Source organism: Falco rusticolus, chromosome 17 (assembly GCF_015220075.1).
Source record: "Falco rusticolus isolate bFalRus1 chromosome 17, bFalRus1.pri, whole genome shotgun sequence".
NCBI classification, from domain to species: domain Eukaryota; kingdom Metazoa; phylum Chordata; class Aves; order Falconiformes; family Falconidae; genus Falco; species Falco rusticolus.
Window position 1 is genome coordinate 389190 of NC_051203.1, and position 22114 is coordinate 411303.

General features: G+C 50.1%; 1 protein-coding gene across 1 annotated transcript in view; it reads left to right on the forward strand.

The window, feature by feature from the left end:
- The window catches only part of LGR6 (leucine rich repeat containing G protein-coupled receptor 6), a 48748-nt gene extending 31027 nt beyond the window's left edge, over positions 1-17721 (forward strand). The window contains exons 9-15 of the mRNA XM_037410284.1: positions 1774-1839; positions 3568-3639; positions 5240-5311; positions 6046-6171; positions 8245-8405; positions 13885-13965; positions 15171-17721. Coding sequence (XP_037266181.1) covers positions 1774-1839; positions 3568-3639; positions 5240-5311; positions 6046-6171; positions 8245-8405; positions 13885-13965; positions 15171-16408 — 1816 coding nt within the window. The 3' untranslated portion in view covers positions 16409-17721. The remainder of the gene's footprint in view (positions 1-1773; positions 1840-3567; positions 3640-5239; positions 5312-6045; positions 6172-8244; positions 8406-13884; positions 13966-15170) is intronic.
- The last annotated feature ends 4393 nt before the right edge of the window (positions 17722-22114 follow it).

Here is a 22114-nt window from a genome sequence, read left to right on the forward strand (position 1 = left end):
CATGTTTACATCTTTCTTGCCTTTGAAGTGCGTTGGTCTTCCGTCCCTGGAGAGCTGGTGGTTGTTCTTGCTGCTTCCCCCACTTTGCCAGCCCCTTGACAGTTCCTCAGGTTGACATTATGACTGTGACACATCTCAACACAGATGATACAGTTAATGCTGCATTTCTGGCCTCCTGCTGTTCACACCACACTGCAGATTTTCTGCAGAGGTCTTGCACAGGTGCTGTAAGAGCCACCACAGGGCATGAGGCTCGTGGCTGTGCTGCAGTGCTGGTCTGTGCATGGCCACTGAGCCCAGCACACCCAGGCAGGGCAGCCTTGCTGAGCTTGAGCTTGGCGTCAACCTGACAAAGCCCTGCTGCTTTTGTCCAGAGCTTCTGCTCAGGGCACAGATTTGTCTTTCCTCTCAAGCAGAAATAGATTAAACTTCCCCGAGTCCCTGAGAAGAGCTAAAGTCCCTTGATACCACCAGTACCTTCACCCTGGTGTGTTCACAACACAGCATCAGTGACTGAGGCTGCTCTGCTGGTAGATACTGAGCTGCATCTGGTTACCCTCACTCTGGAGGAACCAAAAATAAGTCTGGGGCTGTGTTCTCCCTCCATCACTGTCTGGATAAGCCACTGCCCTGTCAAGCCTACTGGATTGACACAGGGACCAGGGAAAAATGATTGATGCTATAGCTCTTTCTCCATACTGGCTGACAGCCTCCAGAGCCAAGCAGAAAACTTTTGCTTGCTTTTCCCTCCCTCTTCCATGCCACCATAGAGAACTGGTAGAGAAGGGGTTGGTAAAAAAAAAAATAATTGAAATGTTTTAGCAGCAATTTATTAGCAGAAACATGGCAACTGAGTTTGTGAAGTCAGCAGAGAGGCCACATACAAAACTTTAACCTGGGGCAAATTTCCCTTGAACAACCACAAATCCAGCCTCTGCTGGTGGGAGCAAGAGCTGATTTTAAGCATTACTCCTTACCCAGCCCATTTCAGTTTTAATAAATCCACATTTAGCTGTGCCAGGATAGGGTTTCCTCTGACTACCAGGTCACTCTACTCTGGATGCTGATATGACACTGGACCATGAAGCAGCGGGAACAGGAGTTTGCTGGGAATTGCTTTCAAGCAAGATCACTTGAAAGAACAGGGACCAGAGGTTTTCAGTCTGTAATGTCCTGTACTGAATTCCTGCCAGTGCCACAACCCCTTCCCTAACCCTGGGGAGAAGCCAGGAAAGGCTGAATGGAGAGCAGGCGACAGGCAGTTGGGTTTGCTGTGCCAGGAAGGAGGAAGGGCAGCGGGATGGCTGTTCTGCTGGCCAAAACCTCCCCAGGCTCTGCAAGAACATCAGCAAGATTTGTGAGCTACTTCATCCACAATGGCAGGACGGGACCTCTGGCTTTGCCCACAGAAAAGCAAGGCTGTGCACAGTAGAAGATGGCACAGATGCATTTCACAGCTGACTTGGGGCTGGGGAAGAAAAGCCCATCCCAGCTGTAGAAGCAGCTCCATCAGTCCACAGCTTGTGCTGGAGAGAGCTGGGATGGGGCTGGATCAGTAGGTAAACCATCAAGCCTTGCACAAAGATGCTCAGAGCAAGTGTCAGGTGTGTGCACAGTGGCAATCTCCCTCACCTGGGGTTACCACTCTCCACAGCTGTGCAAAATGGGAGTCAGGTCACTCCCCTCTTCCAGCAGTATTTGCTTTTCAAGAGAGGGCTTGGGGGCACTTGCTTTTGATCTCCTAACATTACTGTACTGGTCCTTCCCCTGCAGAGAACTGTCACACAACCAGATTGAAGATCTGCCCAGTTTCCACCGGTGTCAGCGGCTGGAGGAACTGTAAGTAAAGAGCAAGCCCTCACTTACACCATGCTCTAGGGCAAAAGGGCTATTTCAGGGACAGAGGCAGCTCCCACACACAAAACTCAACCTTCATCAAGCACTGGGAAAGCTAAGCATTATAACTCACTATTTGGACTGCAAATGGACCAGAGCTCCACTCTTTACCCCTGTTCAAATGCAGAATAAAAACACATCCCCTGTGCATAGGAGCTTCATTCACTCAGGTCTTTTCAGAGGTCCCAGCCACAGCAAACAGAAGTAGGATGTGCCAGAACTGAATTTTATATCACTAACTCAAGTCACAGTATGAGTTAATCAAGAATTTATCTATACCATAAATACCTTCTCCTTCAAGGAGGGGTCTGCGTCATGGGCACAAAGCAGCTCTTATCCACACCACTCAGGGCTTGCCTTCCCACAGAGAAGACTGATGTTTTCTTCATGTTTAGCACTTGAATTGGGTCTTCTCTGGGCCCTGCGAGGCACCTCTGTTGCTCCAGAACAGTTATTCATGTTCAGTTCAACGTGTCTGGAGATCTGGCCCTACATTTCAAATCTACAGAAGTTCTTGGCCTTAGACTCCGTGATTTTTTTATAGAATTCTGCAACCTAGCAGAATAGATGTGTGGGAGCTGCATCACCACAAATTACACTGGAGAGGTTATCCCTGCGCTCTGCAGCACCCCGGACTGGATGGCCAGACCAGTTCATCCAGCCTTAGCAAAACCAGACACTAGGACACTGGGTGAAATCATGTGAAAATGAGAGTTGCATAGTCCTTGCTGCCTCTTCAGGAACTCTAAGGACACAGTTAGAGCTGCACATATTTTTATCTAAAGTACCCCTAGGAAAATGTTTGAAAAAATAGAAAAGATGTCAGAAAAGGACAAACTTTCAGAATTCCAAACCTGTAGTTTCACACATTGTGCCTGAATTTCTTCTTACAATATTTTATAATACACGAAATTCAGATTTAACATTAATGCAAAAGCATAGTAAATCCCTCTTTCAGACTACTTAAGTCAAACAGACTGTGTCTTAAATCAACATTTTCTTACGAAACGAGTATTTGGTCCCTTAAGCCCCAAGTTAGCACCCTGTAAGCCCCACCCCCACCAGGCACCCACATTCCTGCTTGGAAATAGTTTGGAATTAAGTCTGGTGGTGTACGGTGGTACAATCTGGCATGAAACAACTTAGGTGTGCCAGTCACTCTGCTGTAACTGCCAGTGTGCAGATTTTTAGCTGCAACACACAGGTTGTCCCTTGCAGCTAAACATCCTTGAATTATTTTCCACTACCTTGTTCCAATACCCCCTCTTCCCAAGCTCCACCCTTCCCACTCAGTGAGACCCCCCCAGATTTGTGCACAGTTTCCCACAGCCCACAGCAGTTTGCAGGCTTAGGGTGGAGCGAAGTGGGAAACCAGCATGGCCTTTGAGATAATGGTGCACCTTGAACCACTGCACATCAATGGCACTTTACCGTGCCATGATGGCATCAAAAGGAGAGGCTGTCTGAGCCCTGGAGCTGCCCATAGGAGAGACTGGCTTTGATCTGGTTTGTTGCTCATCCTGTTTACCCCTTGAAATAAGAGTAGGTCTCCCAAGCTCGAATGCCAACTTCCACTGTGACAGTTTGTGTCTGCTGCCACAGGACAAAGATCCCTACAAAGTATAAAAGCTGCCTTCGGCTCTTTTCTCAAACCAGTTTCTGTTTTTTCAGTGGTCTCCAGAACAACAGGATCCATGAAATCAGAGCAGACACCTTTGTGCAGCTGATGGCCCTTCGATCCATGTAAGTACTGTCTGGCAGAAGGGAACAACAGAGCTTTTAGCTGGGGGAAGGGGAACCACAAGCACCCAGCCGGGCTGATGTGAAGTTTCCCAGTCCCACTCCCTTTGCTTTGCTGGGAGACTTCGCTGTCTAGTCCCTCTTCCACTTCCCCTTACGAAGGAACAGGGCACAGACCTTCCTTCTGGCTTTCCTTCTGCCTGCAGACACCCCCCATAAATAGACTCATTACCTGCCAGCCTTGCTGCCCACACGTGCAGACACTCCACACCAGTGCTCTAACCACACGCTGTATGTTGCACAGCACAGATTACGGACACCTGCCTCCTAAAAGCTCATGGAGACATGGACTCATGGCAGGGATTTACCATGGCACACATGAGCTCTAGCACCCCTTCCCCTAAACATGCTAGTCCTGGGCCATGCGCTCCTGGAACACCCATGCAGAACATCCCATTTGATTTGGGACTGTCTCCACACAACTCAAAAATATATGTTAGACATATCAAGTGCACACAGGCCGGCACATATCATACACGCATAGTGACCTTGCAGTAGACAACCCACTTAAGTGCTTGGCACCTTTCAGAAGCTAATAAGGCTCCACAGGGCACAATTCTCCCTGTGACATGTGGGAAGAGCCCCCCAAGTGCTGGTAGTCTTTATTTACTGTTCTGTTAGGAAATGAACTAAATTGCATAAAAGGTTTTTCCCATGGTGCAGCAATTTGAGTGTCATTTAACAGGCCAGCATGATCCCATGAGTGTCATATAAACCATGTTTACAACTTCACAGGAACACTCACATATTACATGTGACACTACAGACAAGCATGCAAAACACCCACATGCTGCTGCCACACTATAGTCACACAAATGTATGGCTGAGCATGCAAGCTCTAGCATTTGTCCTTGGATATGTTCTGAGTCCCTGTGGGAAGGATTCACCTCACCTACCTTCAGCCATCTGCAGTGTGAGAAACACATCTGGGCAGGTGCCTCCAGCCCCTTCAGAGCTGGAGAAATAAAGATACTTGTAGGAGACTGCTCATGTAGTCAGCCTTAGGGGAAGCAATGCTTCCAGATACGGTGGTTCCTCTCCACTGATGACAGGGGGAGTTGAGCCCTCCAGCTCAGATGGAAGCAGAGCTTATTGAGGAGCCTTGGTGAATCCAAACCAACTGTACATCACAGGAGACACTCTAAGATGACCTTGGTTCACCTTCCAGCAGCCCCTGACCCACAACTGTGATGGCATCAGGAATTCTCTGGCACTAAGGCATAACCTGTCTACTGCTCTGAGGTTTAGCATGTTAGCATAAAATCCCCAAATTTACAGAAATTTACGCCAAAAAGCAACCTTTCCTATTGGTCTCAGTGGAGGAGCTCCTCCAAGGCAAACTCTTGTGCCCTCTGATAGAAATCACCCATATATAGACCCAAACATATTTGCCTCCAAGGAGCTGCAATGAGACAGAACTTGCTGCCGACCAAGGGACTACAGATCCCACATCTGCTTGCATCGAACCCCTTGAGCAGGCTGGTGCCAGCAGCTTCACTGCCCTGCTCTGCACCCCTCTTACTGGTATGTCCTTGCCTTGCAGAGACCTGAGCTGGAATCACATCCAGTTTATTCACCCTGAAGCCTTTGTGACCCTACACTCGCTCACCAAGCTGTAAGTCACAATTACATTTCTTTCACAGTGGGCCATCGGCAGCAGGTATCTGAGGACCTCAGACTGACTCCCCAAGCTACCAGGACACCTGGATTTTAGATATCAGAAGGCTGCAGCGCTGAGGTGCATGTCTCGGCACTGATGTGGGCAGACCAAATCCCAAGGTTTCCTACCAATGTTAAAGGGATGATAAAAGCCCAGAAGGGCCATCTTCAAAATGCTCTCACCCTGAACACTTAAACCTCCACTTTCTGACGCTTTCATACCTGCCTTAGATGCCTTTATGAATGATCAGCCTGATAGACCATTTCAGCAAGAGTCATTGCAGACCATACTTGCTGGCTCTGGAGAGGTCCCCAGTCCTCAGCCCCCTCACTGCCCTCACTCGTGGGTACTTTATGGGCTGGGGGCTACAGTCATACCTGACCTACTATGGGGGAAGTGGTGGGGGAAGAGATTGCGTGGGGTAGATATGTGCACAGGGAGGTAGATACCACCCAGAGCTTTCAGCATGGGCATTAACCCCTGCCCCTCAGTTTCCCCAGGGATTGCAGTATTAATCTGTTTATCTCCAGAGGATCCTGGTCCCCATTCAGCATCCAGCCCCAGTTCAGCATCATATTTGAGGGAGCAATCAAGGCAGGCAGCATGGCTCTCCAAGCCTCTGCTTGGCTGAGATACCACTAGCAGCAAAACCCTAACCATAGTTTCCCTCTCTGCTTTCCCTTCATCAGGGACTTGACTGATAACCAGCTGGTCGTGCTGCCTCTGGATGGTTTGGGTGGACTGACCCATCTGAAGCTCCAAGGCAACCCGGCTCTTTCTGAGCCCTTCAGCAAGGAGAGCTTCCCCAAAATAAGGTACCAGTGGTGTTAACTCTCTCACTTCTGGCACTCAGTACAGCCTGTACTTGCTTATAGCAATCAGCCTCCTGCGTTCCTTGTGTCTCTTGCTTTCCTCCATTCTTTCAGGCCAATAGATTGAGGACGCTTCATCTGCTGCTAACGTGCCTCATCTTTTAAAGCCTTCCACAGGAGAGCAGTGATGTACTCCCAGGCCTGCCACCCCCACCCGAAACACACACACACAAGTAGAAAGCATGGAGCAGGCCCAGCTCAGGGCTCCCTCCTCTCAATGGAAAACATTCCCAGAAGCCAATCCTAGCTAATGACATCCAGCTTTCCTTCAGTAAACTCTGTTTGTGTGGCCGTGTCTTGTCTGCTATGGATTAATGAGGGGCCTGAAGGAGTCAAACTGAGCAAGATGAGCCATGCTGCAAAGTCTGGCTCTCCTGAACCTCCCTTAGTGGTGGGTCTCCAGCCTGGCATCTGTCCTCGGGCTGAGGGGTCCATGGTCCTGATGACTCAAATTCCTGTGAGATGAAGGCATCTTTTCCTCTGGTCTCCCAGGTAGTTCCCCGGGAGCCAAGGATGCATGAGCTGCTGCTCCCACTCATACAGTATGGATTCCCAAGGCTGGGCCTTCTCAAATTTAGACACCCACTGCTGAGGTCACAGGCCACTGCGCCAACACTGGGCTTAATAGCTCAGGTTGGATGAAAAGTGTGGAGCTCTCACTTCGGTCTGCCTCAGCAGTGATGGCTGCAGGGCTTTCCCTTCTGACTTTTTTGACTCCTCATAGCTGGGATCTGCTGCATGACTGGTTTCCAAATGACAGGGGATCCCAGAAGCTTCTGGAGGGCTTTCAATGCCCAAGATGGCAATCCCTTGTGCAGAGCAGGTCAGGTTCTGCAGTTCCAGAGGCATTCCTCCTCTAAACTAATTCCACTGACATCTGTGGAGCCAGTCTGGATTTGTACCAGACAGACTGAATCTGCAGGAGTGGTTCATTGAACCATACCAGGCAACGGACCCATTAAAATCTCCTAAATTTTGGGGTACTGCCATTAAGTAGTATTGGGGGCATATGTCTGGAGGAATCATCTGAGAATAGCTCTTAGCCATCCTGGGAGGATCTGTACCTCCCTGCCACCTTTCAATAATAGGATTTAATTTGGAGCTTATAACAGGAAGCAAGCTTGTATACAGTTTCCATAGCCTCCCGGGGCTCAGCCAGAAATGTTTGGGAACTTAAAACAAAAGCATATTTTTAGAATATAGAGTTTCAACATATTTACTGATCTTGTCAGAAGACCTTAATTGTCTGGAAAACCTAACGTTCCCTTGCCTTCATCAGCAGTCTTCCTGACTTCCAGCAAAGAAGCAGGAGTTTGCTGTCTTTGATGAAAATGCAGCTGCTGACTGATCGCCTGGTATTTCATCCAGATGACGTTCAGCTGCTGTTTAATTAACCTTGTAATACATGCTATAATTAACAGCTAACAATTCTACTGTCAAGTAGAAATCAGACATACTAAAATAACTTGCTACACTTGAGAGACCCAAGATTTCCCTGCCTGAGCTGGCAGGGGTGAGCCATGCTCATGAAACTGGAGTTTGGAGGTGCCTCTCTGACCTTCAGCAACAAGCAAGGAGGACCTTGCACTTGCTCAAGCTCTCAAGCTTCTCACCTTGAATAAAGGATTCCTTGGAGTAAAAGAAATGAAGAGTCCACATGCACATGGCATATTGCCAGAGGGCATGGGAAAGAAAGACTAATTCAATCTAGGGAGAATGGCAGAAAGGATTTAGGAATTATCCAGGAACTTTAGTGCACTTTCCAAACCTGGTGTTTGACAACATCCTATTGACAGTGTCTTAAGTGTCAAAAGTGGGGCAGTGCAGAGACACAGCGGGGTGACTTGGGTCTGCACTCTGTCCTACAAGGAGTCATTCACCAACGTCCTGCTCCAATGTAACATCACCTGATAGGCTGGCTTTTGTCATATGCGGAAATCAAGCAAAAACTGCAAAGCAATGGAGAGTCAGGCTATGGAGGTGACGCACCTGAACGTTCTGCTTTCCCCTTTGCAGAGTCCTTGAGGTACCTTACGCCTACCAGTGCTGTGCCTATGGAAGCTGCAGCAGCTTCTTTAAGATGTCCAACCAATGGGAGGCAGAAGACATGAGCCCTGAGGAGGAGGATCCCCACAAGAGGACTATGGAATTGTTTCCAGGTCATGCTGATAATCACTGTAAGTAAACTGGGAGGAGTGATCAATCCATGGGTAGAGCCATGCTGCAAGCCAGGATGCGATCCTGCATTTGCAGGAGTGGTCCCACTGCCAGCCATGGAGTTACACCTGCCTCTGGGAAGGCAGACTGATCCTCCTTCAACTCTGGTGGCCAGTTGCTGTGAATGGGCTTCAATTAGTGTCACTGCATTGGAGAAAGAGCTGATCTGGCACATCCAAACCTTCACGGTCTAACAGAAAGACCTGGCAGTCCTCAACAGCATGGACACATTTGCTAGCTTGGCCTTGCTGACTATAGAAGGAGGCTACCTCCACGGGAAGGTGGCTGAGGTTACATGGGACAGCTTCTGGGCTGGGCCATTAGGCAGCACAGAGCCTTTGGCAAGACATCAGTCTTTGCTGCTACAACACGCAGAGGATGCACCCTAGGATTAATCTGAATAAGAAAATGAACTCAGGAACTGGAATGCGCAGATGGCTGGAGTTAGAGAGACCTGTGTCTGTGCTACTCATGTGCACATACCCTGATGCTACAGCAAAGGTCAGGGTTAGGTATGAACAAAAGTACACATTTGGGGAATAGGATGAGTACACATTTGGGGAATAGGGGCTAGCCGAGGCAGGGCAGAAATGGCTCCACAGGTAAAGATAAGCAATGGTTTCTCTTCAAGAGTCAGTTTATTCTGTGCTCCAAAATGCAGTTCTGTTTACAAATGAAATCTGTTCCATGAAGGCAGCAGAGAAGTGTGCAAAGCCCATCTCCTGCACCCACAGACTCACAGCACAACAGCAGCTCCAGGCAGAAAGCTGGTGTGACCCTTTTGCAAGGGAATCTCAGAATAAAGAAAACAATGAGCCCTTTGCTTCCTCTGTAACTGTTAGAGAGTGGGAATAGCATTTCAGGACACAGCCTGGATGCTGCATTTGTTTATATGTTTGTGTAAATACAGAGGCCACATGCACCTCTGAGGTCTGAAACATGCTGTAGGCAAAACCACATCACGCTGTGCGCCTGCAGATGGGGAGAGGGCTGAGTTGACTCACCTGCTCCAGGGAGCTCTGTGCATCCAGCCATAACCAGGGGCTCTGCAGATTCTCCTCCTGCATCCTAAGCAGGCAGGACCAGATCTGGAGACAGATACTGTCCCAGAGCAGCTGGAGACCCTGTTACAGCAGTGATGGGAGGCAGGATGATCCAGACGCTTCATGACACAGCCAGCAAGTGAGTCACAAGCCCTGCATTCCTGCTCCTGCCATCTGCCCTGCCCTGAGCCTTCACAGACTCTGAATAAGCTTTGGCAATGTACACAGTCCAGCCAGAGGCTAGCAAGTGTGATTCCTACCAGCATGATGTGGCTCCTGGAAGCATGGTAGACTTGGTGGTTACGCTGGGCAGACAGTACAGAGGAGCCATATGTTACGGTCATTGCCGCAGGAGTTTCTTCTCAGCTGGGTCAGTTTTTCTGTCATTAATGCAGCCTGTACTTTAACAGTCCTTGTGCATACAGTTTTGGTGTTTGCCTAGCAAATCGCAGCATCTGTGAAAAGACCTGGTTTGCAGCCAGGGCCCATAGTACTGCTTACAGACCTGCTCTTGCTGGGCACCAAAGCATTTGATGTCTCAGAGAATACCTTCTTCTGCCCCTGTCAGCAGGCCAATACCTACCACAGGCTCCCAGGCCTCCAAGTGAGTCTCAGCCTCATGGATTATATGTGTGTTCGTGAGATATTAGGACCAGAGGGGAATGCTGACTGATTCTAAGATGTGCCACATAAGACTATTAGCAGCTCATAAAGGCTCACATTTTCAGATGTTAAAGCACTGGGTTTGTCTTGAAATATCAAACCACAGAGGTGCAAATGTGAAATGCACAAGAATATCCTTCCTTACTATGTGCCGCTTTTGCAGATGACTCTCCTTACCATCCAGCAATGCATGGTCTACTCTTGATGTTGTGATACTGCTATTTCACTTAATTGTTGCCTTATTTCTGTTCCCAGTGCTTCCTTCCTGATGGCCACCAGTGATATTTAGCTGTGTTATATGAATCTTGTAACACTTCCTCATTAAAGAGGAAAAACACTCACAAACATTCCTTCCGTGCAAGAGATAAAGTGGTCTCATTAAGAGAAAATAACCTGGGGCTCTGTCCCTGCAGTGGCAGGCCCAGTCAGGGTGCTAGGATGTTGTGGGAGAACTTGTGAGAGGGATGGGGCACACTTCCAGGTAGCCAGGTCCTCTCAGCCCTGCGTAGCGCTCCCAGCAAGGGACTGAGGAGCCCTTTACAAACAAGTCCACAGAACCTCACAGCTGGGTGGTGAAAGGTGACTTGTCTCAGGCAGCCATGTAGGGGGAGGAACAGGTCCCAGTGGCATAGGCCTGCTCCAGCAGTCAGGCAATGCTGCCTCCCACAGCACGTCCAGTTCCTGCATCTACCCATCCCTTAGCTGAGCCCAGCATCCAAGGGACTGACTAACTCCAGCCACGGAGTGCACATGGTGCCATGGACCCCAGAGCCAGCTCAGCTCTTTACCACCCTCCCAGGGCTCTGGATGTCCAGGAATCCCCCAGACACCACCCAAGTGCGTCCAGTCGCATCCAAGAAATGGCCACCTGAGGCCCAAAGGAATATGTTTAGTGATGTCTCACTACTCTGTCACCTTGTCACAACAGATATTTAAGGTCCCATTTCCAAAATTTTTGGTGCTTGGGTCATGTCTCTTTGGATTATAATCGGCAGCATTTAGCAAATAGCCCCTGCCCCAAGCCTGTCCGGTGTGGCCGGGCAGCAGCCCAGAGGTGGCATGGGGGCTTGTCACACAGGACATTCACCCAACGCCTCCCGGCAGCTTGCTCCTGACACCCTCCTGAGACTGGCTGCAGACAAGAGAAGTACAAGCACTACCATTGCCACAGGGCACTTCCATCACAGTCCCAGCACCTCACTTCAGAACACTGCTTTGAGGATACAAAGGGATGTATTTGCTTACAAGCACGTTTGCCATAATGGCACAAAGCTATAGAAAGTGAGAAGGCACTTGTATGGTTATTCTTGACAACAGGACACTGTTTTACCCAGTCCAGCACCTCCATTAGCTTGTAAAGCTGATAATTGACTTCTGCAATCATTCAGCAAACCCTGGAGGGTCCTTAGCGCTACACTTTTCCTGCCTCTGTCATTCAAGAAGGCTGCTCGAGTCCCCCAGAAAGCACCTTCCCAGGCCCCTTGCAGCCACCCATGCCCTAGCTCTGAGGGAGAGAGCCATTATCCGCAAACCCCACATGGGGACCGCCCTGCCTAAGGCAGAAATACAAATGGGAAGAAGCATTCAGCCCACTGTTTTTTGTTCTACCCCTTCTCCAGCAATTCTCCTCCTCTTCCTCCTACTTTAGTGTTGGTACAACCAGCTGCGAACCATTTTCCATGGAAAGGGCCCTACTAGTAAAGTGGTTTTTTTCCATAAGGCCTCAGAAAGTGGAGGCACCTTAGCAAAATTCAAATAAATAAGGGCTACTTCAAAAACAATGCAGTCTGCCTTGCTAGAACACAACAGCCATTTTCTTTTCTCTACAGTTCCCAGGCTGGGAGAAATACTGATTTCCAGCAGAAAGAGGTACATTTTCTGCTTTGAATCCCACTGTGCTGGCCAAGAATTGCTTTGCAATTCACAGCTAGCTCAGTAGTCCAGGCAAAACAAAAGATGACATGTAAATGTTCAACCTATGCTTAAAACCAGCCTTTGTGCATTCTGGCCCTTTGAGAAGAAGAGGGATGGGAGCAGATTACGCTTTAACATTACCATGGAATGCGTGGCAGGAAAGCACAAAAAGTTCAGATCTCTGCATTGATTGGAGTATCGTGACTGCACATCACAGCCTCCGCACTGTGCATGGAAAAGACACTGGAGATTTATAAGACTATAAAATACAAGGAGGAAATATTTTTCCATCCCACTGTGAGTGTTTTCTTGCCAGACTCCAAAGCAGCAGTAATATTTCAACTCTTACACAGACAGATTTTAAAAATGGCATTTTTTTCCAAAGCTCATTGAAGCCGAGAAAGCCACAATGCTTGTCAGGAGGCACTAAAGATAGCACATTATTTGTCATGATTCTTTAATCAAATAATCCCAGTCATATTTTCAAACGCAGGCAAAGAGCAGACCTCATGAGAGGCACCATTTCTAAGCAGATTAGGCAACTAAATCCCACTTAGGTTATCCATACCCATACCTTCAGCACAGAAACTCACCTTCCTGGCCAGCGTCTGAGCTGCCAGGTGCACACCTGGGCACCAGCATCAGTCCATATCATCCAAGGGAGAGTTTATCCCACAGCCGCAGATCCAGCTCCCAGGCTACTGGGCTGCAGCAAGCAAAAACCCACATCCTTTCCCCTTCCTCCCGCCTGCAGAAAACCCTCCAAAGATCTCCACTGGGAGGAGAAGGCTATGCTAGTGCCATGGGTGGGGATGGTACAGTGGGACAGCAGCTGTCTTCATTGTGTTCCAGTGCTGTGAATTAGCAGTAAGTAGTTTGAAAAGACGAACAAAGCAGAAAAGCATGTCTTGGATTAGATTAAGAGGATGCCATTCTCCTTGGTGATGGCCTACACCTACAGGCCATCAAAAACACAGCTGAGTTCTCAGCCCCATTCTCTTCCCGCAGCTTCTCCTTCAGCCAGGGAGTCTCTGCCTGACCCTCAGAGAGCCAAAGTTTGGCTCCAGGTGCAGCTGCCAGCGTGATGGAGATGCTGGCCCAGCAGGGTGGGCTCTGAGGGCAGTGCAGTCTGGTTGCATAAACCCTACAGATCTGAAGTCTGCAGGCATGGGCAAGCAGGCTGCCCTTGAGCAAATCCAGGACTGGGAACCTCCAGGATTAAAAACAGGGCACCACAGTCCCAAGAAATCATAAGATATAAAATAAAGCAATAAATGTTGAGTTCTCTTGTCTTTTTGCTTCTGAGCCATTTGGTGGTGGGGGTTGGTGATGAAGAATTTGTGCTGCAAGTAGAGGCTAACGTCTCCCTTTGAACAAAGCTCCAAAGTCCTTGTTGATGAAATAACATTGGACAAGGCCTGCCCAGAAAGCTTCCATTTAGAAGATGCATTTGAAGGCTTTGTTTTCTGTAACCACATAGGCTGGAGTATTTATTCTTAATAAAGCATGCTGGGAGGAGGGATCTGCAGTCACACAACTCTTGGATCTTGGGTTCTTACACTTCAAATGTTGGGAGTAACCTTAAAACAGAGGGGTTGGCCACATTGCAACCCACCAACATTTACAAGACCTTCTCCCTCTACAGCTGTGACTGCAGGGGATAAACTGGACACCAGCCGCTACTTTGAAATTGTGGGCTGGGAACTGGCTGGGAAGGTCTGTGTTGAGGACAGGCAGTGGGAAAAGCTTCTGGCCCAGCTAGCCCTGATGGCTCTGCTCGTTCTTCTTTGAGCACCATTTCTCATTGTTTTCTCCCCAGATGACCTAGATGCAGATGATCTCCAGCTGGACCTTGAGGAATCAAAGCTGCAGCCCACTATTCAGTGCACACCAAGCCCCGGTGAGCAGCCAGTGAAACCCTTTGAACACAGCTGAGATCCTCTGAGCTTCTTTAAATCCCCAGGATCCCATGACCTTTCCTGCAGTGTCTCACAGACATGCAACTCAGAAGCCTGAATGGTTGGGCTTTGGCCAAACTGGGGACAAGGGAGGAGCTTCCTTCTCCCATCTGGATGAGGCTGCCCTCCTAGGAGGAGAGACAGGGTCAGGGTATCCCTGATCAGGAATCCCAGGTATCACCAGCTCCTCCATCTCCCAGCCTGCCTGCACTCAGACTCTGGCTTTCAAGAAGTGCCTGTTCCCTTGCAAGGCTTAGGCTTTGCTTTGTCCCTGCCAGCCCAGAATATTACATTACAAGACCTTGTCCTTGATCTCCCGATCATACTTGTGGCATTGCAAAGTGCAGGGGTACTTTACTCTGTTTCCTGAGAAAGGGAGAGAAGGGAGGTGCTGGACTGCATTCAGCCACGTTATCCTTCCATCAAAAACATGCCAGTGGGCACAGGCAGGAAGGGACACGAGGAAGCTGCCTTCTGATTTTGTCCCCATTTTCAGCTCAGTAGTGTCCTACACAAGCACAGCTGGAGGCTGGAGAGGCCTGGCTATATCCAGGCAGCCGTGGGACACTGGCTGGGATGGTCTTTTCACCAGTTGCCCCACTGAGTTTGCTGTAAAAGAGGCAAGAAAGAACAAGATTTTAGCAGAGGGCATGCCCGGCTGCCTGGGTACAGGGGTGCTGGCTCTCTGAGGAAAGCCAGCCAAAGACCTCCACTCCCTTTGAGCTGAACAAGATTCCTCAGTTTCCTTCAATTTATTTTGCTCTCTGCTGCCTGGGACAAGAGAGCAAAAAGGCTTTGCCATGCATACAGTCATGGGGTGGCAATGCCAGGCCCCAGCCTTTTTGCATTTTAGGAGCTCTCATAAGTTTGCCGTTTCTCATGACCTTGTTTCTGCCCTAGATAAGATCTGAGAGGATGCCCCAGTCAGCATGCCAGAGGCACACCAGTGTGGGGTCAAGAGTGCAGGGACAGAACCAAAAGGCAGCTGCAGAAGAGGGCAGATGATGCTGTATGCTCGTTCCCAGCCCTCAGTATTCAGGGGCTGCTGGGACCAGGAGAATGCTGAGACCTGGCCACTGCCCTGAGCAGCACCGCTGGAGCAAAGCAGTCTATTCTGGGTGTAACTTTGGGGTTTGTTTTCTCCCAGGTCCCTTCAAGCCTTGTGATCACTTGTTTGAAAGCTGGATCATCCGCCTGGGAGTCTGGATCATCGTTCTGGTCTCGGTGCTCTGCAATGGACTGGTCATCCTGGCCGTCTTTGCCTCTCCCAGCTACCTCTCTCCAATTAAGTTCATCATCGGCTCCATAGCTGGAGCCAACATACTGACTGGCATTTACTGCAGTATGCTGGCTCTCGTCGATGCCCTGACCTATGGCCAGTTTGCCAAATACGGTGCCAGATGGGAGACCAGTGCAGGCTGCAGGGTGACAGGATTCCTGTCAGTGTTTGCCTCTGAGGCTGCCATCTTTCTGCTGACGCTGGCTGCCATGCAGTGCAGCATTTCAGTCTCTTGTGTGCGGGGCTATGGAAAGTCACCCTCCTTATGCAAGGTCAAGGCTGCTGCCTTTTGCTGCCTGTTGCTGTCCGCTGCGGCTGCCGTCCTGCCTCTCTTCTCCATTGGGGAATATGGAGCATCCCCTCTCTGCCTCCCATATCCCATCCCGGATAGGAAACCCGCCACCCTAGGGTTCACTGTGGCCTTGGTGATGACAAACATGCTCTGCTTCCTGACTATCACAGGCACATACATCCGACTCTACTGCAACCTGCTGAAGGGGGAGTTCAGCGCTGTCTGGGACTGTGCCATGGTCAAGCATGTGGCCTGGCTGATCTTCACCAACTGCCTCCTCTACTGCCCAGTGGCCTTCCTCACCTTCTCCTCCACACTCAACCTCTTCCTCATCACCCCAGAGGTCATCAAATCCATCCTTCTTGTGGTCCTGCCCTTGCCCGCCTGCCTGAACCCCTTGCTCTACCTGCTCTTCAACCCCCACTTCAGAGATGACCTCCGCCTGCTGAGGCAGAAGGGCCAGGACAAGGGGAGCTACCCCCAGTCCTGTGGGGTCGATGACATGGAGAAAAGCTCCTATGACTCCACCCAGGCTCTGGTGAGCTTCTCTGACATCGACCACATATTTGAGACACCTGATTCCCTGGGAGTGCACCCCATCCTTGACAGCTACAGCTTCCCCTCGATGACGCTCATCCCCTGCCACCAAAGGGTAGGCACTAGGGGGAAGGAGAGGGCCTTCTCTGAGCATTGTCCCTGCCTCAGTGACAGTGAGGTGCTGATCACTTCAGAGAGCCGAGATCCAGCTGGCAGCAGCCTCCGAATAACCTTCTTCCCCTCCCAGCCCATGCCACCCTACACATCTCACTTATAAACCTCCTCTGAGTAGCAATGCCGAACAGCCCCACACCACACACTGAGGGCCAGCCCCAGCGCCAGGTGGCCAGCAAGGTGACAGCAGGCTGCTCCATGTAAAGCACCAGTACAACCCATCTACCCTCACTCCCCATCATATCTGCCTGGGCAACAGGCACCACCCTGCCAGCTGCCACTCGCCTGGAAGGGCTCTGACTGAGCTCCAGATACCCAGGGCTGGCCATGGGAGGAGATAAACCTCCTGCATGAGTGTTTCTTCCTCTAGGGACTGCCTGGGAGAGAGCCCCACCAGCTCAGGAGATGGGTCAGGGAGACCCTCCTCATCGTCATCCTGCAGCATCGCTAGCCAGGAGGAGCCTGCAGCAAAGCCAAGCATGTCTTCTTAAGGCAGAGGTGTCTTAGCGAAAGCCATTGCTCTGTGGCAGAAACACATGGAAATGGCTGATTGCAACGACGTGACCACCCACAGGGACCTCAGGCCTTGTCCTCCAGGGTCTTCTGCAGGTCCCACAGACCCCTGGAAATGGGCTTGTGTCTGCCCCATGCCATCAACTGGAAGAGCAGAAGAAATGGGTTAAAAGCAGTGTGTCCATGTGTGCACCTGAGGTTTGGACCACCTCCACTTCATCCATTGGAAGCCTCATGAGTTGGGCAGGGCCCCCACTTTCAGCCAAGACCAGGAGCTGGCGATGCTCAGTCCCTCTTTCAGTTTGACTCACAGGGTCTAACAAGGGGTCTCTGAAATCCAAGGCAGCCAAATCCAAACACCTCCCCAGAGAAACCTATGTGCTTTGCCTGAGGTCACACAGCAGCACCTGGCCAGGACACCCAAGGGAACACTGAGCTGCCTCCACCTTCATCGCTTCCTCCACCTCTGTACCCTTCACCACCCCTGGGACACTCCGGTCTGTAGTCACTGGGCTCCTGGTCAGGCACAGTGAAAGTGGTGTCTCACTGCCCCCAAACCTCACTCCTGGAAGAGGCTGTTGGTTCTTGCTTGCATGTCCCCCATGCAGCATAGCCATTTTGGGGGCTGCATTTGCCCTCCCCTATTTTAAGGGCAGCTCATGTAGAAGGAAGGAATAGAAATCATCCTTGTGGGATGATGGCATCAGGAGGGCACAGGCCACTGGGAACAGTCTCAAATTCGCTCCCTGCAGCTCAGGGATCTCCCAAATCCATCCTCTCCATCACAAAACCTCCCACTGCCACCCAACACAGCAGGGAGCCCCACAGTCAGAGCTCAGGCCCTGGGCAAAGCTTTGGTTCTGCTGACAATACTGCAGCTGTATGTCATTCATTCTTGTGAGATAATAAATGAGCCCCATTGCTGACCAGTGGCTGGCTTGTGTCCTCTTGCATGTGAAAAGCACCTTGTTGGTTCATTCATCAGCTGTCTGCCTGCCTCTCCCAGCCAAGCCGGGAGAAGTTGTGCCTTGGAAGTTGTCTGTATTGCCTGAGTGAGGACTGGGAAATTGCACTGTGCCCACATAAACTGGCATCATCCTCCTCACCCCTCTTCTTCAGAGGGAAGAGCCAAAATGCTCACCCTTATGCAGCAGAATTACACCACCAATGCCCTTCTCCAGACCCCATGGACCAGACACACCTGGTTTCACCCCATGCTCTGCTCCTTGCCTGTCTGTGTTCATGAGCAGGACAGAGTCTGCTGCATAAAAGCTCAAGGACATCACATAACCGGGTCTCCCATGCAAAGACAGACTCCCCAGCCAAAGCCTAGCTCTGCTTCCCTTCTCTGCATGTAAGCCATGTAGCCTTATCTCAAGAAGAAAAACTTGAGAGATCAGCAGGAAATTGGAGGAAAAAGGTCTATAAGATTAGAGAAGAGGATGGGAACACCAAGTTTTGTGACAAAATCCAAAGCTCTGCTACACAGTTCAGGTAGGAACTATGAAAAACATGCCCTTGATCCAGACTTCTGATATCCTATAGATGCTCAAAATCAGTTCTCATGCTTGGCTCATTAAAAACACCAAGCCATTTTCTTCCATTCCTTAGGGCTGCTGATGTGCACGTGACTGGGAAAGACTCACACTTACTTCAATTTGCAGAAATAAAATGCTCCTTAAGGAGTGGGATTATACAGCCCTAGCATAAATCCAGATTCCCCAGCATGTATCCTAACTCCATAAGGAAATCCCTAATTATAAGACACCCCAAAATAAACCCCACTGACACTGGCACAATAAGCATTATCACAAGTCACAGACTAATTGCAACACTCTTGCCTGAAATCCCCTGTACAGCACTACTGCCAGGAGTATTCATGACATGCAGGCATTAAGGTACCCAAACAAACCCTTGACAGACACCTGTCCCCAGTGGATGGGGTGCATCAGCTCTCCATGGGAACTGGGCCATCAAGGAACAGTCACACAACCACCACAGGAGCTGAGCAGTATTTGGGACAACAAAAGCAGGATGCTGCATGGTCAGTGTAGCAGAAACTGAGTCCCAGTTGTCCCTGCTGGTAGATAGGTTTCCCAAAGCGTACTGATGTTACGCACACTTCCCACACACACGTCAGTGTGCATGGACAGGCTGCCATGGCTGGAGATACTGTGGTGTAGAGCCAACAGCTTCCCCTTGGGATTACATGAATTACAGCCCTCATTCAGCCTGGCTGTCCCTTATACACTCTCAGCCTTGCTGGGCACATCCCACCCTGATGTTGTCATAAGTGTCTCAGGTGGAGACAAAAAAAAAGCAAACAGCATTATAGACATCCTTCATGGTACTGAACAGAGAGGAACAGGTGAGTCTGAGTTCAAGGCTGGCAGGAGTCTGGCACAGCCAGCTTTCCAGGGCTCATGTTCGTCACCCAGGAAGAGCTGGAGATAATGACAGGGTTGGTGCAGGCACTGGTGCTGTCCTTCCCAAAAGCAATAACATTTCCCCAGGAAGCTATGGAAAACTCCACTGAGGGGCTACTGAGGAAAGGAGGGAGCATAAACACAGAGCATGTTCTGTCCTTACCCACAGAGGTGCCTGAGGAACAGTGAGAGCTTCCAGGTCCACAGAGATGCAGGAAATGGAAACCAGCATCCTCCTCTCTGCTACTGCAGGCCATAAATCTAGAGGACGAACTCTCTGGCAAATGTTCATTAAAGTGCCTTTCATCACATCTCTAACAGTGTACATACGGCTTTCCACCCTACCAAACACTAAATTCAATAATCATTAAGAACAAAAGTAGAAGCAATCCTGCACCACTCCAGCTCCCTTCCTAGCAGCTGGTTTGGCCCATACTGGTGCCAGGCTGACCACCTTCAGGCAGCTCAGCCCTCTGCCAGTCGTTGGGTAACTGAGGGCAACCCTGCTGCTCCACTGGCAGCACAACCAGCCTGGATTACCCAGTCCTGTGGACAATCAGGAGCCAGCTTGGTCTACATAAACCACTGCTGGTCAACCAGCAGAGGTGCAAAATGACTTCAGCAAGCCCAGAACAGAGGGAAGTTCTTGCTCTCCCTCCTCCACCAGCAAGAACTCATGAGGCTGCTCTTCTGCCTTCTGAACTAAGGTTTGGCAGTAAGATACCACACTGTCTGGATATTCCCTTCCAGTTGACCCTTTTTGAGGCCACCAAATGCAAGCATGGGTCTCCCAACAGCAACCGGAGGTCCTTGAGGTATTGTGATCTCTTTGCATTGGAGACAGGGCTCCCCCGGATTCCAGTCTTTGGAAGGGGATGTATGCAACTAAGGGAGTGAGAGAGAAGTTTAAGTCTGGGCCCCCTCCATGGAGCGCAACTGCTCCTGGTTGGAAGAGGTCTGGCTGCCAAAGAGCCACAGACAGCAGCCAGTGAGTTGCACCTCATGGTTGGACAAGCAGGGCTGGACTGTGAGTCCCAACGCAGTAAGGCTGCAGCTCTGCCAGTGTGGTAGAGTGGGTTGGCAATGCCCCCCACTCAGCTGGTGGTCCTGGGTCCCCTCTGACACACCAGAGGTTTCCAGATGGCAGCACATTTTTCAGGCACTGCCTGCAACAGCCTGAGTGAGCAGGAGGGCACAGAAGTGGTGGGACATGTTGAAAGGGAGGAGGACAAGGCCACACTGCATTGTGGGTTACATTTTGGCTGATGTGGGATATTCCAGGCAGAGGCCCTCTGGGTAGCCGGATGACATGCAGAGCTGCTCTGGAAGCCATTATCAGGGCTGGGCACCTTTGAGGTTTTCCCTGCACGTCAGCAAGGCACTGTCAGGACACCCTGAAGGGGAGAGACAGCATGTTTCGGGGAGGATTTTGGCCCTGAGGGACCCGGAAGCATTGTCTAACAGGACAATGTAGAAGACAGTTCGTAGGCACTCTCAGATGTCAATTTTTCACTTGTCCAGCCCTCATGGCTGTAGATATGCAACTCCTCTGAAACAAAGCCAGTGAAGCAAGCACCCTACAGTATTATTTTTTCCATCTCATTGTTTTTCTACCAATGCTGTGATTTCTGGAAGCCTGGGCCATGACTGGGACGGCAGCACTGCCACAGCCATGGAAATGCAAACGATGAGAAGCAAGCTCTGCATGGGATTGCAATATCTGGTACTAGCTTCCTTGGAGGCCAAAGGAAAACAGACATTTTGGAGAATGCAAGCCCATCTTCAAGACCGAGATAGACCACACATCGTCTGTCAGCTGACCTCAGCAGTTGCAGGTTACACCCTGAGCTACCAGAGGGTTAATGCCTTTTCCCTGCACTCCAGTGACACAAAACCATATCCACATTTTCAAACAAGCTCTTCCAAACATGCCCCAAGAACCATTACTATTCAAGACCTGACTGGGAATTTCCAGGCTAACTTACACCAGGTTTGCTGGTTTGAGCTCCTGGAAGCAAAACTGAGGAATTTCATCCTGACTTTTTGTCTGTGAATATTTTGTTAGTTGTAATTCCTGCTGGGTTCTTTCCCGTGCCATCCAGACCCAACATTTCTCCATACAGACACTGTGCTCCCAGCCCCGAATCCCCCATGCACCTCTTCCTTCCATCAAAGACCCCAGGAAGGAGATGCTGGCTGGTGTAGGCACAGACAGTCCAGAGCAGGAGTATCAAAAAGACCAAACAGATTGGCCTTTGTTCTCAAAGTGAAAGACATTGTGATCGTCAGTCTCCACAGGCCATGGTGTTGCTTTTCCCTTGTATCATCTGCTGCATTCTATATGCATTCCGGGATGGAGCAGTGAAAGATGGGCAGACTGGCACAGAAGAAGGTGAGATCTGATGGATGACCTCAGGGAGGACTCTCAGCTACAAGAGACACTGGGTTTGATCCTAAACAGAGCGGGAAGCCAGGCAAGAGCATGGAGCAACTGCCTGTGGCACCCCGCGCTGCCAAGGAAATGGCATAGCACACTTTACTCCTTCATGCTTCACTCAGCCACACTGCTTTCACGCAACGGAGAGCTGGCTGTCCTACGCACTTAGAGCCTTCAAGCATCAGTCTGGTAACGGGGTGTTCCCAGGAATGCAGTCAAAGCCACAGATCTGTCTGGAATCTACCTTGCTTCCAGCTGTACACTTCCCATACCCAGAAGAAGGAGAGGCACCACTTTGAAAGGTGATAGGCAGGAACATGGCAAAGAGGAAGCAGGCTTGCAAGGGGCTGAAGAGTTAATAGTTTGTTCTGATTCCTCTGGCCAGGACACTCTCCCACTACTATGGTGGTACGTACTATTCTGTTGGGAAACA